The sequence below is a fragment of the Dreissena polymorpha genome, chromosome 4, assembly GCF_020536995.1.
Source record: "Dreissena polymorpha isolate Duluth1 chromosome 4, UMN_Dpol_1.0, whole genome shotgun sequence".
NCBI lineage: Eukaryota > Metazoa > Mollusca > Bivalvia > Myida > Dreissenidae > Dreissena > Dreissena polymorpha.
Genome location: NC_068358.1, coordinates 130,655,888 through 130,673,852, shown reverse-complemented (window position 1 = coordinate 130,673,852; position 17,965 = coordinate 130,655,888). Strand labels below are relative to the sequence as shown.

General features: G+C 33.9%; 1 protein-coding gene across 1 annotated transcript; it reads left to right on the top strand.

The window, feature by feature from the left end:
• The first annotated feature begins 13,815 nt into the window (after positions 1–13,815).
• On the top strand, positions 13,816–14,883 carry LOC127878784 (QRFP-like peptide receptor). Its single transcript, XM_052425313.1, has one exon. It carries the CDS (start codon positions 13,816–13,818, stop codon positions 14,863–14,865), a length of 1,050 nt encoding a protein of 349 aa, XP_052281273.1. The 3' UTR covers positions 14,866–14,883.
• Positions 14,884–17,965: the final 3,082 nt, after the last annotated feature.

The following is a 17,965-nucleotide window of genomic DNA, read 5'->3' as shown; positions in this document are numbered from 1 at the left end:
CATTTTGAATGAAAAATAATAAAATTATAACGAAAAATCGATTTCTCTGAAAACATAGTTTTCACTATCAAATCTATATATATAACAAGGTATTCCAGGGCTCCCCCTGGCCCAAAAATTTCTGTAGCCAACATTTTAGCCAAATGGATTTTTTGTAGCCAAATTTTAGAAACTGTAGCCAAAGTTTTAGCAAAGCATTCGGAACCGCCTTTTGTAAGTCTATGCTACAGGGGTGTAAAAGAAGAAACTGCAAAACGAAGCTTTAATATGATTATTACTATAATCATCAGGGACCATATTTTCCCGCAACATCAATCGGTCTGGATATAAATGGGGAAAAAGTATCCGAAAATTTATGTCCGAAATCATGACAAATTACGTTAAAATATATATCATTGATTTTGCCATTCATGAAGGTGGTATAATAAATGTACAAGTAAAATTCCCTTATTCAACAACAAACTATAAAGTACACGAATTATTTCGATTCTAACACGGTTTTACTAAAGATTTATACAATTAATATTATTTTTCTTGTGTACTATTTTATGTGAAGTTCCACACATAAAAATAACTTTCGGCTGTTCTGTCGATCAGATCCGCGACTTTCGGAATATTACGCTGGTGGAAAATGTATCGGCATGTTTTGTTTAGTTACAGCGCGTGCCATTGTGTGACTAAGTTGATAATTCGCTAACGGCTTTTACTCAAATTGATTGAAATCGGCAGCAATCTTTAATCAGATGTAATTGTTTATTTAAGCCGATAAGATGTACGGTTACTCTGTTGTTTTGTTTTCACACCAGTCAGTTTTCTTTGTCTCGATATCCGGTTCTGACAGGTGTTAATGCAGACCGCGTATCAATTTTGCGGGTCAATAACACGGCGATTTATTGAAGCACAGTCTACAGCTGAAAGAGTTTACTATCTGGGATGGCATTTGTCAGGAAAATAATCGTTTTGCGAAAACATCCGGCGAACGATTTTTTCCTGACAAAATCGTTCGCCGGACGTTTTCGCCAAACGATTATTTTATTCGCCGAATTCGCTAAATTTTCGCCATTGGCGAATCTGGCGAACGGCAGCGGGAGCCCTGTATTCAGCTCAAAGCGACCCGAATATAGGGTGCATAGCTTTGAACAGCGATCACTTCTTCAATTGTGCACGAATTTCCATGAACTCGGTCTTATTAAACGTAGAAATGAAGTTCCTTTTCTGGAAATGTACATATATTGCAATATGTTTTACAAATGTTGGTTAAAATTTCAAGAAATAACACGAAACACATGTAATCCGATAAAAACCTAAGCGATCCGGTAATTGCTGAATCAGTTTACCCGGAAATTTGCGCTGTAAACAAAAAATATTTGTCGGAATTTTAAAACCGCTGGCATGTTTTGACAGGAAAGACATTTGTCTTTCGAGGTTTAAAGGTTTAATTACTGAATGCATGGTGTTTACGTTGAAAGTTAAATGAACTGTGTCACAGTAAAAGAGACATTAAGGCGATTGTGGCCACTTTGGATCCAGATCAGCCTGCAGTCGCTCGAAAGATGTTTGCTTAAAAGCGGTTTTCTGACAACAACAAATAGTTTAATTGGATACTAATTAGACTGACCTTTCCCTGTGACCTGGCTCAAATAATAGTATTGTTATTAATCAAATGATTTTATTTCGAACATTAATCAAGTGTTTTTTAGCCCAGGGGGTCAATAAATTGAACATATGCTTAAATAAAGCCTATTTTGTGCAAACTTTAAAAATCTTCTTGTCCATAACCATTGGGCCTAGTGCTACCACATTTCATTTGGTATGTAGTGACATCTAATAGTCCTCTACCAAATTTGTTCAAATTATGCCCCTGTGGTCAAATTTGACCCTGACCCGGGGGTCACAAAAATGAACATACGCTTAAATAAGGCCTATTTTGTGCAAACTTTAAAAACCTTCTTGTCCATAACCGTATGGCATAGAGCTACTTAATTTGGTATGTAGTGGCATCTTATAGCCCTCTATCAAATTTGTTCAAATTATGCCCTAGGGTCAAATTTAACCCTGCCCCGGGGGTCACAAAAATGAACATATGCTTATATTGGGCCTATTTTGTCCAAACTTAAAAATCTACTTGTCCATAACCGTAGGGCCTAGGTCTACCAAAGTTGGTATGTAGTGACATCTAATAGTTCTCTACTTAGATTGTTCAAATTATGCCCCTGGGGTCAAATTAAACCCGGACTCGAGAGCATTTCAAATAAGTAGGAATTACTTTCTATGCAATCGAGCTAAAATAAATAGGTTTAAACTAAATTAAACCCTGCCCCGGGGGTCACAAAAATGAACATACGCTTAAAAAAGGTCTCTTTTGTGTAAACTTTAAAAACCTTCTTGTCCATAACCGTATGGCATAGGGCTACCGAATTTGGTATGTAGTGACATCTAATAGTCCTCTTCTCAAGTTTGTTCAAATTAAGCCCCTTGGATCAAATTTGGCCGTTCCCCAGTGGTCACACAATTGAACATATGCTTATATTGGGCCTATTTTATGCAAACTTAAAAATCTACTTGTCCATTACCATTGGACCTATTTCTACTAAATTTGGTATGTATTAAAATCTAAAAATTCTCTACCAAGTTTTTTCAAATTATGCCCTTAGGGTCGAATTTGGCCCTGCCCCGGGAGTCACAAAAATGAACATATGCTTTTATAAGGCCTATTTTGTGCAAACTTTAAAAATCTTCTTGCTCATAATAATAGAGCCTAGGGCTACTAAATTAGCTATGTAGTGACATCTACTAGTCCTCTACCAAATTTGTTCAAATTATTCCCCTGGGCTCAAATTTGACCCTGCCCTGGGGATCACAAAACTGAACATATGCTTATATAAAGCCTCTTTTGTGCGAACTTTACAAATCTACTTGTCCATAACCATTGGACCTATTTCTACTAAATTTGGTATGTATTAAAATCTTAAAGTTCTCTACCAAGTTTTTTCAAATTATGCCCTTAGGGTCGAATTTGGCCCTGCCCCGGGAGTCACAAAAATGAACATATGCTTTAATAGGCCTATTTTGTGCAAACTTTAAAAATCTTCTTGCTCATAATAATAGAGCCTAGGGCTACTAAATTAGCTATGTAGTGACATCTACTAGTCCTCTACCAAATTTGTTCAAATTATTCCCCTGGGCTCAAATTTGACCCTGCCCTGGGGGTCACAAAACTGAACATATGCTTATATAAAGCCTCTTTTGTGCAAACTTTACAAATCTTCCTGTCCATAACCATTGGGCCTATGGCTACCGAATTTAGTATGTAGTGACATCTTATAGTTCTCTACTAAGTTTGTTCAAAGTATGCCCCTTGGGCCAAATTTATATATAAAAATGCTCACCCTTCCAACTTTAAGCGTTCAGTGGGACAAGGGATAGAAAGAGAAAGTCACAGGCTTGAGTACATTTCAACCCATGTGCATTGCACGCTTTTTTATGCCCCCACCCCTTCGAAGAAGAGGGGGTATATTGTTTTGCTCATGTCGGTATGTCAGTCCACCCGTATGCCGTATGTCCGTCCACCAGATGGTTTCCGGATGATAACTCAAGAACGCTGAGGCCTAGGATCATACATTTTTTCAGGTACATTGATCATGACTCGCAAATGACCCCTATTGATTTTCAGGTCACTAGGTCAAAGGTCAAGGTCACGGCGACCCGAAATAGTAAAATGGTTTCGTTATGATAACTCAAGAACGCTTAGGCCTAGGATCATGAAACTTCATAGGTACATTGATCATGACTCGCAGATGACCCCTATAGATTTTCAGATCACTAGGTCAAAGGTCAAGGTCACGATGATCCGAAATAGTAAAATGGTTTCCGGATGATAACTCAAGAACGCTTAGGACGAGGATCATGAAACTTCATAGGTACATTGACCATGACTCGCAGATGTACCCTATTGATTTTCAAGTCACTAGGTCAAAGTTCAAGGTCACGGAGACCTGAAATAGTAAAATGGTTTCCGGATGATATCTCAAGAACGCTTATGCCTAGGATCATGAAACTTCATAGGTACATTGATCTTGACTCGCAGATGACCTCTATTGATTTTCAGATCACTAGGTCAAAGGTCAAGGTCATGGTGACCCGAAATAGTAAAATGGTTTTCGAATGATAACTCAAGAACGCTTATGCCTAGGGTCATGAAACTTTATAGGTACATTGATCATGATTCCCAGATGACCCCTATTGATTTTCAGGTCACTAGGTCAAAGGTCAAGGTCACGGTGACCCGAAATAGTAAAATGGTTTCCGGATGTAACTCAAGAATGCTTATGCCTAGGATCATTAAACTTCATAGGTACATTGATCATGACTCGCTGATGACCCCTATTGATTTTCAGGTCACTAGGTCAAAGGTCAAGTTCACGGTGACTCAACGTAGAAATATGGTTTCCGGATGATTACTCAAGAACGCTTAGGCCTAGGATAATGAAACTTCATAGGTACATTGATCATGACTCGCAGATGACACCTATTGATTTTCAGGTCACTAGGTCAAAGGTCAAGGTCACAGTGCCAAAAACCGTATTCACACAATGGCTGCCACTACAACTGACAACCCATATTTGGGGCATGCATGTTTTACAAACAGCCCATGTTTCACATACCAAAACAGTGGAGCGATACAGGGCCATCATGGCCCTCTTGTTTCTGGTCCCTCGGGATCAATGACTCCAGCACTTTCTTGTTGAGAATTGAATACTGCTTAAGGCGATGCTAAGGGGCGTGAGAGATGCTGCATCTTCCATTATCTCTCATGAACTGACTCAATAATACCTAGTCAGCAATATTTGACTTAATTTTTGGTTTGGTTGCTCTGACGAGGGATCGACAAATTTCAGAATCTTTCTAAACGCCTAGTGGTAGAGTGTCGTCTTTGATTGCAGGAGGATGTGCTGCAGGTTTGATCCCCAGATGCGACATTGAAAACTAGCCAACTTTGTTATCTAAAAGGCTGCTAAACCTGATATACTAAGATAATGTGAATTTTCTATCACATGATGGTCATCAGTTATATTATATAAAAACTCACAGCAGTAGTAAACCATGGGACAATAATTAATGAACGCATCTTTCATTTGACTTTGACACTTTGAGTTTGACATGGCCTAGATTGAAAAATGTGACTTGACTTTGGGTCAAGTTTCCCAGGGGAACTACGTCCCCGTACCTCCATTTTTTTCATTACCAAAATTGTTTCGTACCAAATTTTTTTTCGTACCCAACTTTTATTTTTTTTGCAAAAAAATGTTCGTACCCAATTTTTTTCGTAACCAAATTTTTTTGGGGCATAATTTTTTTCGTTCCCAAAATTTGTGTACCAAAATATTTTTTTCGTACACAATTGTGATGATGTAGATCAACTTTAATTGATGTTTGTATATATCCATCCTCTTCAAAAGCATCGTCACACCAGAACTGTCAGTACTTTGATTGATAAAACGAATTCATTAAATTTAAAAATAATGCCACATATTGACTGCTTGGGTTAAGTGTAAAATGTTTTTTGTCTATGTAGGCGTTTTAATAGTATCATCTTGCTCGATTTATAACCTTAACCTTTGTATATTATTACTCCCGATGACTATCTATTTCTCCGGGCTTTGGTATGAGCCGATCATACCTATTCGCATCTAATTTCTGTAAAGGAAAATTGCCATGTCAGAACGAGCCCCATACGAACATTCGACCGCCAACTTCCTTAATCGAACGCCCTAACTACTAGGATACGGAGACGGTTTGTAGATAAGAAATACATAAGAATAAAAAATCGACACAATTACTTAAACTAGATGTTCATCTAGATATTTTTTATTAACTGCCACGCATATATTACTATTATAATTAGTATTACCATTATTAATACTGTTATGATAATTATTATTACTATCATTATAGTCAAAGTAGTAGTTGCATCTATCTTTTTAAGTAGTTTTCGTAAAATTTCCAAAACGACGACTAATATTTACATCTTAAACAGTCACCTTAATCGATGTAACTTTATACTCTTGGAAAAGACCCCCCCCCCCGATAATGTTGTAGAACTTTAGGTCCAACCCTATTTCATATAATACTTTGTGAATTGTAATTCATTTGTAATGTCAATTTGGAAATAAAATATGTTTAAACTTAACCACGCATATTTGATTCTATAACGAAACAAAACGTCCTAAATAAACTAAACGCATGCATAAACAACAAATATTTGGGTAAAGCTATAACAATTGTGTCGGTTTTTCGTGGAAAAAGAATATAATGTCTACCAAGGACCTTACATGTTGTTTTGTTTTCAGATCAATCATTATAGTATAACGTCATGATTGATTGAGGGAAACCGACGATAATCAATACTAAATATATAATTCAACACATTAAACGTATGAGATAAAATTATACCAACTCCTTGCAAAACGGTTAAAGTCTTAATAATAACACTGTTTGATGTTGCAGCTAGTGCTGATGACCTTGAAAGGTTTTCATACTTGCAAATTTATATTTATTCCATACACAGACTAAGTTTCATCTGAAGTTTAAACTTGAAGTTAGCGAAACACTGACTCACAATTCTTCTTTTACAATGCAGAGGAATCGACATTATGTTTATCTTTCAAATTGGTCACGCATGTCAACAGTTGCCATTCATAGCAGTTTACATACGTTTTCTGATATTCATGTTTTGTTAAGTGAATCAAGGCAGGTACGCCTGTGAGATGATATAATTCAGTCATTTAAATATCTCGTTATATCGGATTATTCAACATCATGTGCAGTATCCTCATTATTGTACTTTCACCTGGCTTTAGTTATACGTGTATTAATAAAATTGTACAATCTGCATTTTATGAAGCTTTATATGATGCTTTTCCTGATATAAGTGCAGTTCTCAACCCATTCCAAATCACAAACAAAAGTACCATTAAAAATAATAGTTTCGAAACAAGTCAAATCTAAAATATTATTATTTTAACTTAAATGAGCATACATACTTTATCCTAAAATGTTTGAATCATTGTATGAAATTGTTCAATTTCATTATGTATTGTTCTAATACGCTAAAAGTTACGGCCGTACGTACTTTCACGTTAAATGGCCAACTTCTGTTTAACATGATAAACGTAATTATTGCATCAAATATTCGTGACATCGGATTACAAGTTTTTGCAACATGATCTTGATCCTTTCACATGTAATTTTATAACATAAATTGCTAAAATACATTATTTATAGTTCAACAACACAATCAGTTAGTATAACACATACAAAGATTAATAAACATTAAAGTAGGTGAGCAAATGTTATTAAGAAAATTAAAAACCTTTCTGAGCTTGCTATGAATGCCTGTACCGTTCTGAACATTATTTCATTTAAATCCAAAGACATGTTGGGTTCACCACATAGCAAACAATTAAGATTAAAGTTATGGTTCAATTTGCTTATAGTAAACCTCTTTTGAGTGCAAAAATTAAATAGTCAACAAAGAAACGCCACGCATTTTCACAAGGACTTCATAAAGAACAAAAAACAAGACCGATCATCGATTAGATTTAATCAATAAAGAGCGTAGTTTAAACTACTTCACACATTTCTAAAACTAGTGTTAGCAATGTTTACTTTTCTACTGCCAATATTATAGTGTTTTGGGCACACATATGACTGTGGGGTTATCGCTGATCTGAAAGAAGATATTGTAGGTTTTACTCTTGAGTCTATTTTAAGGTTATTCCACAATCGATTGTAGATGGAAAATACGATCCACTGTATGAAGTTAATCGAGATTGGGGAAAGAGTAATTCTCTTGATTTCTTAGATTGTAATTTGATATACTACCGACATTTTGTGGAAATAGATTTGATAAATAAGAGGCTGTTAATTGAGAGTGAATTTATTAAATGTTTCTAAGTTTGTCCGTTTTCTCCTGGAGGCTTAGGCTTAATACCAGATTATTAATATAAGTTCTCTTTACTACAATAGAGGGGTAACCCACAAGCAATTCTATCTACTTCCAATTTGAAGTGTTCAAGCCTTTTGCTTTCATATTCAGTATGACCGTCCAAAACTTCACTAGCATACTCTAAGATTGAGAGAATAAAGGTTCAATGGATTGTAAGTATGTTTCTTTTCGATTGTATATACGTAAGTTTTCGAAGAACATTACTTTTCTTTGAAAAGGAATCACCAACACCTTTACACGGTCAGTCCATATCGCATTTGAACTTAATGTAACCCTAAGATGTTTATAGTTGTTAGATGATGATAACACGGTATGTTGAAATTGCAGTTTTATTGCGTCTCCAGATAAGGTGTTCGACACAAAAATGAATTCAGTTATATATGGATTCAAAGGCACAAGCCATTTTTGTTTAATACACCTCGACCTTTTGTCCTTCTTTTTTGTCTATGAACCCGTTTAGATACTCGCCCGACGAGTTTCAATAAACGATTTTACGCAGCAACATACAATATTACATGATGGTAGCATTATCTTTAAGAACATGATTCATGGTATGAATGTCAACTAGATTGCATTATTGATGAATATATGAACTTAAATGTAAATAACACAATTAGTCACCAACAATTTACAATGTCTGTCACCCAACGATTTTTCACGAATGAGATCACCTCGACCGTTTTTAGCCGAACCCTTCCTGACATGGTTTTAGTCTGGCTCAATACTTGTTATAATTATATTGATATGGAACATGACTTTGGATTGCCGTATACCATGAGACCTTATTGATCGTATACGTTTTGCCTACACATGCATGCATGCATTCAATATAATACAGCGTTACTAATACACACTAGTTTGCCGATTTTGTTTTGTTTTACGCTAGGTGAAGAAAATGCTTGCTTAAACTTACAAACCGTTCAGTCATTTTAATAAGGCAGTACCGTTTTTTGCATACTTGTTTGCGAGCTTATACTTCCGAAGAGAAAACGCCTTATATATCTTACTAACTCACCATAGAAAATACATTATTTGAAAGTAAACGCGTTTCACATTCGGAGATTTTGGCGATAAAAATTATGTTTAACGACAATTTCAATACGATTTTAAAAATACAGGGAATCTATTTAATTGTTCAAATTAACTTTACCCGTATAATATATGTTCATAAAGATACAGTTAGCAAGCAAAATAGCCTAATTGCATGTATATCAATAGTTGTTATACAGTCAATAACATAAATGCTAATGGTGTCTATTTTGCCATTAGCTTTCATCGTAGTATAAACAATGCATGTGTATGTTTTATAATCTCATAAAAGGTTTCAAAAACAGCTCCTTTCTTCGTCCGCATAACCTCGTTTATATTTAATATATTATGAAATATTGATCCTATTCATTAAAAAACCCATAGGTCTTATTTAGAGTAGCCTATTACTATTTCTTTCGGAGATAAACACGATTATGTTCAAATTTGTATTATATGACGGGGATTTTAGATATTTTATCAATCAAAAAGACAGGCTCTGGCTGACAAATCGTTTTATTTTTATTTTTATCGTTGCAGTCAGAAGAGACTCCAATAGTTTTGTTTTGGTGAATGCAATCCTATTAGTGGTAATTAAACAACAATTAATTTATTACCGATTATCGTATCGTTTTTAATTGTATTATGCCATATTATGCGATATTTGCTTTTTGACCTATTTGATTCAAATTGATCGGTCAAAGTCATAAAACCAATGAATTCTAATGTTCGAGAATTTGTATTCGCTGTGTTGTTATTTGAATGGTTGTTTAGCGCGCAGGAGTACAATCTGGCTGATTGTGAGGTTTGTTATTTAAGGTGGGTCAAATCGGTGTTTATAGTATTATAATGTGCATTTTATGTTGTATCATTCGCGAGCGTTTCGTATACGTATAGGAGTTTCTCTCCCTGTTTCCAATATGTCTTTGCTTGGCACTTGTTTTTCGTTATCTGCTATGTGTGGTTTTTAGGTATTCAGCTGCTTTGAAAGAACATATTTTACTGATATTGCGTTTTTTTTTTAAATACAATATGAGCGGTTGGGGATTGTTATTAATGCTTATTCATATAAAAGGGATATCAATTGCACTGTTATTGTTTCGGTAAGCTTCTTAGGGATTGAGTATTTGTTATGCTCTATGTCTTCAGAAATATTTATTTAAACAATTTTAAACAATAATGATTATACTTTCCATTAACATTCTACAAACCGGAGTGCATCGACTAACATCAATATGCAGCATTTGAATTTATACTGTATTGTATAACTATTGCAGAGCACTGCGTTTGTGCCTTTGGAATTAAGTTATCAGCTCCGTTGATCCGGACGACCAACATCGGAATAATGACGCTCTGTTTTAGAATGCAATGTCAGTTTTGCATGCAACCTCAACGAAGCTTATATGTGAGGAATTGGATTTCTCGGATGCGCTATTGAAGTCCATGATTTTTTGAAAAGTATTCAATATTCAATAACTGTATGTGATGTAAATCATGACATAGCTATATTAAATATAGTATGAAGCTGATATATGCTTTTATTTAAACACAAATATTGTTAAGAGATAAATACGAGAACGTTATCTGCTTTTAGGATATACCTATGTTTCAGGTTCGTATATACATTATATTATATTATAGCGTTTAATTTCACCAATTAATAACTCATTCAACTCATAACTTCAAATATTGTTACCACAATTGTTTTGTCGACAGAAGCTACAACTGCGTCGAAATTTAAATGTATGTCTTAAATGAAACATCAATTCTAATGTGAATAATATTGAACTGACATCGGTAAATTTAGTACACTTTCTCCTTTATGATCATCAAATAATTCATACTTTATCTAACATATTAAAATGCTAATAATATCAAATTTGAAATAAGCCAAACCAACGTGTAGTCCTTGCACGAATATTTTGTTTCATTGTTCAAACCAGTTTAACATGTAAGTACATGTATATGTAAAAAATGACGCTTTTAAAATAGATGTTCATTAACGTTAAAAATGAGTGAAACAATTTAAAATATTAACAAGACATAGTCATTGAAGTACAAAGAACGCACCAAGATTTTTTTTATATATATTATATTGAAATGACTTAATGTAACTTGGTGGCATATGAGCGCTCTTCAGTTTTTTTATGCTATTTTTAATTTGACTTCAATTTCATACAAGACCTGTAATTGTTTGTCCACGATTTTGTAAGTTATTATTCATTTTCACTCTTATATTTAACGTTGATTTTGATTACATTTGCTTCATTTTGTCAAAAAATATATCAACGCGAAAACTATAAATTAAGTTTAATTTAAGTAAGGAAGTTATACAACTTGCCCATATTCACATTAGACAATACAGTGTTTCTTTTGGCTGATTATCTAAAATCAACAATTAATATTTACTAAGTATCTTTAAAATATTTTTATTTGAAACAAAATTATATCTTTAAAAAAAAACATCAAAAGACTTGGCAATGCTAAAAAATAATGTTTCGTGGTTAAACCTGATTAAATACCGTGTTTTTTTGTGTTTCAATCATCCAAGTATAACAGTTTGCAACATAAAATTAAGTTTGACGTAGATCTAACGTGCATTCTTATTAGATCAGAAATGCTTCGGAAATAATTCAATTGCTTCAGTATTTACGAATTGCTATCGTATAACAATAAAACTAAGCATGACAAGTCTTTACTTCATAGAAAACACATTATGTTACGTTTGACCTACCTAATTTTCTTGTTTTCATTTTGTAAATAACATAAACAACTGTATGTAAATAATCAACGTTTTTTTAAATTATCAAAAGTTCGATCGCTCCGTCGGCTTTATTTTCGAACAGTGCGACAGCTCTTGACCATTCGTAACTTTTACATCGGAATTTCCGGATTCGTAGCATGTGATTTTGTATGCATTTGTATGAAACAATCACGTTTTTTCAGAAGTCTGAAGGTAGGAGACGAGTTTTACGAAAATTTGAAGGACACATTAAGCCTCAAAAAACGACTTTCGATAAATTATAATATATTAGACTGAGCCGAAAAATTCCTGAACCATTAGAATTGAGTTTATTTATTTATACAGTTATTAATGAACAAAATACTCGAATTTAATTTTAAGATGTTTGGTTATTTCATCGTTCAATCAATTAAAACCAATAAAAGATTAATAACTGTTCGAAGCTTTAATTCAGTAAGCAATCTATCTAAACGCAATTCTAAGGCATAACCAATGGTCTAAACATTTTGACGCGTTAAAAATTAAAGCATTTACCGGTAGTTCGAATGCATAAGTTATAATTATAGGGCATGAATTTATAAGACTATTGAATTGTTCATTTGAAATGTATGCATTCAGTACACAAACAAACATGCCGTTGATGCTAAAACCACATATATTAGCATATCAATGCACAATACAGTTATTTATTCACAAAGCGAATTTACTCCTCATTTACAAACAGAAAACAAGCTGGCAATTAGCTTCAATGGTCGTAATGCTTCAAATACATTTTCAAAGTAACCACATTTATTTTAACAATAAGCAGGTAATATACAAAAGTTCTCAGCGAACATCACTCTTTCCCAAAATTATATGATCATCATCATCATCATCATGATCATCATCATAATTATCATCATCATCATCATCATCATCATGATAATCATGATAATCATCATTGTCATAATCATCATCATCATCATCACCATCATCATCATCATCATCATCATCATCATCATCATCATTATCATCATCATCATCCTCAACCCCATCCTCAGCATCGTCGTCGTCGTCTTCATCATCATCATAATTATCATCATCGTCATCGCCATCGTCATCGTCGTTGACGCTGTCAGTATAATCGTTTTTATTATTAAAAGTATAATTATCAGTATTATTATTATTAGACGTTATTTTAATTCGTGTGTTCAGGTCTTAAAGGGTTATTTCACGTTTGTTAAGAACATTTCATAATTTACGGTAGTGAAAATTTCAAGATACGCAAAGGAATTATGTAACGCTGAACTTAAATGAACAAGGAACAAATCTACTATAAACAAGCACGGGATAATCCGGCACGTACAAACAACTTACATAATTAAGTGGGACAATGCTATGTAAGATGTTGTTTGTTACTAGAAAACCGATATGTCTGCACTAATAATTTATTACACAATCGTCCAAGATATTGTATTTTGTGTCATAAATTGTTAAATATTTGTTTATAAAAGCGTTGCATAATGGGGCATTCTTTATAAAAGTTGTAATCCAAATCCAGTTTAACCTTATGTACCCATTCAGTATTCTTCAGGCTGAAGAACCAAGTCATAAATTCAGACTTGTTAAATTCATACTATAATTTACTGTTAAAAAATATTTTCATGCTAAATAATTGTTGACGAGTTTCTATTCATACTTTATTTGTATCGTCATATAATTTCTAATTTCAGACGATTGGTGAGCATGCAAGAGTATAAGGGACATCACCATGGCAATCTACGCGAGAAAGTGCATGTTATACCTTCTAACCGACCAAGCCAAATAACGACTGAAAAATACATGCGATATTATAATTGCATATAAACACTGACAATTTCTTTGAAACTTAGTTTAACTCCAATCATCCGAAAATCTTCGTTGATATGGAATCAGCAAATGCTTTAATAAATTCACAAGGTCAAGTTCACGGTTGACCTAAAAAATACAAAAGACCTTTACTTGTGTTGCACAACATGGACATAATTGCAACTGGTCAAAGGATTACGGTGAATCAATAATGAATTCCACATCAGTGACCAACGAAACGCAAACAAACGACAGCGTCGGGGATAATAGTGACTTAAAAGTCAATCAGTATTCATTGTTTGTGACAAACGTAGTAATATGTTCGTTAAATCTATTGGGAAACACAACTGTTCTAATCCTCATTTGCAAACGACGGCTCTTAGGGCGAACAACAAATGTCTTCATATTCTCGTTGGCCATGGCTGACGCTATATGTGCAATCGGTGCGATCCCGTATAATCTGCATCTTGCGCAGGGAAGATCCATGTCCGTCTATATGTGTAAAGGATACTTTTACGCCCTTTGCGTTTCCAGAACTGCAGTATCGTACACAGTTATAATGCTAACGACAGAGAAAATCCTCAACATTCTTCACCCATCCAGGTTTATCACTGCTGGAAGGTGCATGTTCTTCATTAGCCTGGTCTGGTTCTTTTCGGCTGCTTACAATGTATGGGCAGTTGTATTTTATACAATTTATGACAGTGATCAAATTACAACGTTCGAGCTTCTGTCTGATTCGGGTAAAATTTTATATGGAAAAGCATGCTTTTTCTCACGACGTTTTGTGTCCCTTCGGTCTATTTTCTTATCTTTAGATTTGTGTGTCCTTTTCATTGTTCCTTGTACTGTGTTAAGTTTGGAGTGTTTTGTAATAGTTCGAAAGCAACATGGTTCTATCAAACAGCGATTTGAGACGTACTTTTACATAATGAGTTTTATCTTCTTTATATTTATAGTGTTCATAACATGCCATACGCCTTTTGAAATTTCTACTGTATTGAAAAGTGAGTTTCCAAGTGTTGCAGATTCCGTAAACACGTTTTATGACGTGTCCACAACAATTTACTATTGCCGAGGAATCCTTTTCCTGGGCGTGTATGTATACTTTAAGCAATACGTTTGTCGTAGAAATAAATTACGGACTGCTAATAATGCGAACAAATCTCAACATTTGGAATTGCCTTTACGGAGAAATTGTCGGGGACTTTCTTTAAATGAACAAAGGCATAATAGAACATATAATTGCTCTAATCCTTAAAACGTGCAATGAGGTGCAATGTGATCGTGTTTGTTGTATCAGAGGATGTGTTCAAAACACAAATATAGTAAGCATTAAGCGAGCGGTCAAACTCGCTTTCAAATTATGTTATTATGTTATCAATGAATCAATACTTACCTTGATTTTTGGTTCTCCATAATTGTACTTTTGTACGTTAATAATGCTGATCGTGTAACGCTAATTAGCAATTAGCTGCTCGTGGAGAGATTATTTGTATTTTGTGATGCTCAAATGCGCATTTTGTGAAATAAAATGATGCACAAGCGTTTAGATCTCAGACTCGCTTACTTCATGCTCAAACATGTCCGAGAAAAAAAAGACGGTGACTGTTCTTATGGTCAATGCAAATGTTATGAGCTAAATAACGATTTCCACACACATGGTTATTTAAAGAAAGTGATTTCGTGTAGATAGTTTAGACCGTTTGCATATGTCGTGTATATTAATTTCTTTTCAATGCATAGATATCTTAGAATGCATGCTTGATTCATTGGTCGTGTCTTAAATTAGTTAAGTTTATAACGTTAAACGTGCATGGTCGGTTTCAATACACTTCATTCTCCAAACATTATGAAATTTCGATCTAACAAGACTATATAATCAATGTCAGCCATAATACGGAATTTTTCATGATAGCTTGTACTTATTCCCTCCTATTCTACGCCTCTGCATACGTAAACAGGCTCGCCACCAATGATTGATGATAGATAATCCCATAATCGATGGGATATTTCAGCACATGACTTTTGCAATTAAGAATCGTATTAAAGGAAGAACGCACAGTTTAATAGAAGCGCATGACTCTTTTTTCATATCGTAGACTATGCACCAGGAAGAACAAAATACCGTTTTAATGTTTTATTTTTATAATAACATTAATGTATGTCTTTTCGAAAAATCTCGGAATACATCTTTCACTACATACATATTATTTATACATTCTGTGGAAACATAAACATTTGATGAAATCGTAGACACGTATAGACATGTATATCTGTGTATGTTTCTGTAACTTTTTATATATTCGGTTAACAGTGTTAGATTGTTTTAATGCCAAGAGACGGAAAAACATGACAATTGTATTTAAATTAGTCATTTCACCGTTCTTGAAAATCGCGCGTTCAAATATAGTCATGGCGAGAAAAAACTCAACAGACCAGTATATTTCACTGCAGATACAAACGTCACTAGACTTAAAATAAACCATCGTAGCGTCAAAACCGTATGTTTGACCGTATCACACTTAAACATACGTTATTTCAATATTGTTTCATCCAACATGACACTCTTGGAACGGATTAGCATACACAACGCGATTTATAAGTGTACTTATTTTCGTATTTATTCGTGCAGGAATTACACACGTAAGATTACAACAATACCATTATAGCAATATTATCTATCTAGATCAACGAAGGTACAAACACAAAATAAAACAGACATAAAATAGTCTTAATATATGTTAATATTACTTCATGGACATTTACAGCAATATAATCTATCAGATCAACGTAGGCACAAACATAAAATGAAAAATAGATAATAAAGTCGTAATATATATTAATATATGTAAGTATCTGATAATTGCCGTTTATGTGTTTCGGAATTTTCGAAGAACTACTTAAAGGGACTGTCCAACAGATTAAAACGTCGTTCGACACGAATCGATATTTTGGGAAACTACGAGGATTGCTTATATAGCTAAAAAGTACCCCCGCATTTGACGTAAGCGTGGATGGTCGAGTGGTAAAGTCGGGAAACATTTTACTCCAAGCTTCCATGACTCTAGGGGTCAGTGGTTCGAGCCCTGTGGAGGTTAACGTTTTTTCTTCTTTTTTTAATTGTATTCTTATTTTTTACTGGAGATTTTTAGTTCAAATGTTTAAATTTATCAATATAAAGCATTTAAAGCTGTTAATGACAATCTTTAATACATGCCAAAATCTGTTGGACGGCCCCTTTAAGTAGACAAAACTTATCAAACATACATTGTACATCGCGCTTTCATGCAATACTAAATTGTTGCATGAAATGCGCTATATAATTTTTTAAACAATCTAATCGCTGTCTTATCAAGGCGGCGGATACTTCATGATCGGCATTACTCGAGTCGAAATAAGAAACTAATAGTATCCATAGTTATGACGTTCAAATATATGTGTGCATCAAATTCATCGTAAGGTTAATGAAGGCAATTTACAAGAAAACTACTGAGCTTTAAATTACAATCATACACGCGTTGGAAACTTAGCACTATTAACACCAAACTTGTAAAATGTTCGTTTGTTTATGTTTTATTGTTGTCTTAAATTACGTTTTCATGTTACAATATACGGACATTGACATCGGATACAAATATCATTATTGCCATATCGATCTCCACACAACATTATCATGTTATGAGACAAGGGTATATGATCACCAAATACCTAAGACAAAATACTAATAAAATTTCCGTCATGTTTTACTCTTATTAATTAATTAAAATAATTATGCGTAAATTATACATACTTTATACGAGCTAGCACGCGACATTTATAAAATACTTTAACTACTACTTAAATAAAGACGCATTATTACGAAATCATTATTATTAAATTATTGTTTTCGCAATAACCCAGGCGAGAAGCAAAACTTATTATTCATCAAATCAATTAATCTTTAAAAATGTATGCAATTTTCCTCCGAAAATAATTAATAAACAGAGACACCTTGCCAGAGTTAACAACTTAAAATAGGCTAACATTTGAAATAGTGATCTATATATAATACAGCGAACCATAGTTACGGCGAAAAAAATATTATTTACGCCAATGCTTTCTCCAATTTCAGTGTCTCTTTTAACAGACGTATGTTGATTAACGATGTTCAGTGATTCAATTTCCGATGTTTGATTATGACAATGTCTTTTACGGTATTGAGATTTTCCGCTTGTGAGCGTCATCAAGCGTTGCTCTCTTAGATGTTGCGAATATGCCGATGTGAATCAGTGTACTGAATAAATATTTTTTTTAATATTTCGAAACCTATATTTTCGCAATATGATAAGAAACCGTATTTCCGTGTTTGAAAGCTTAAT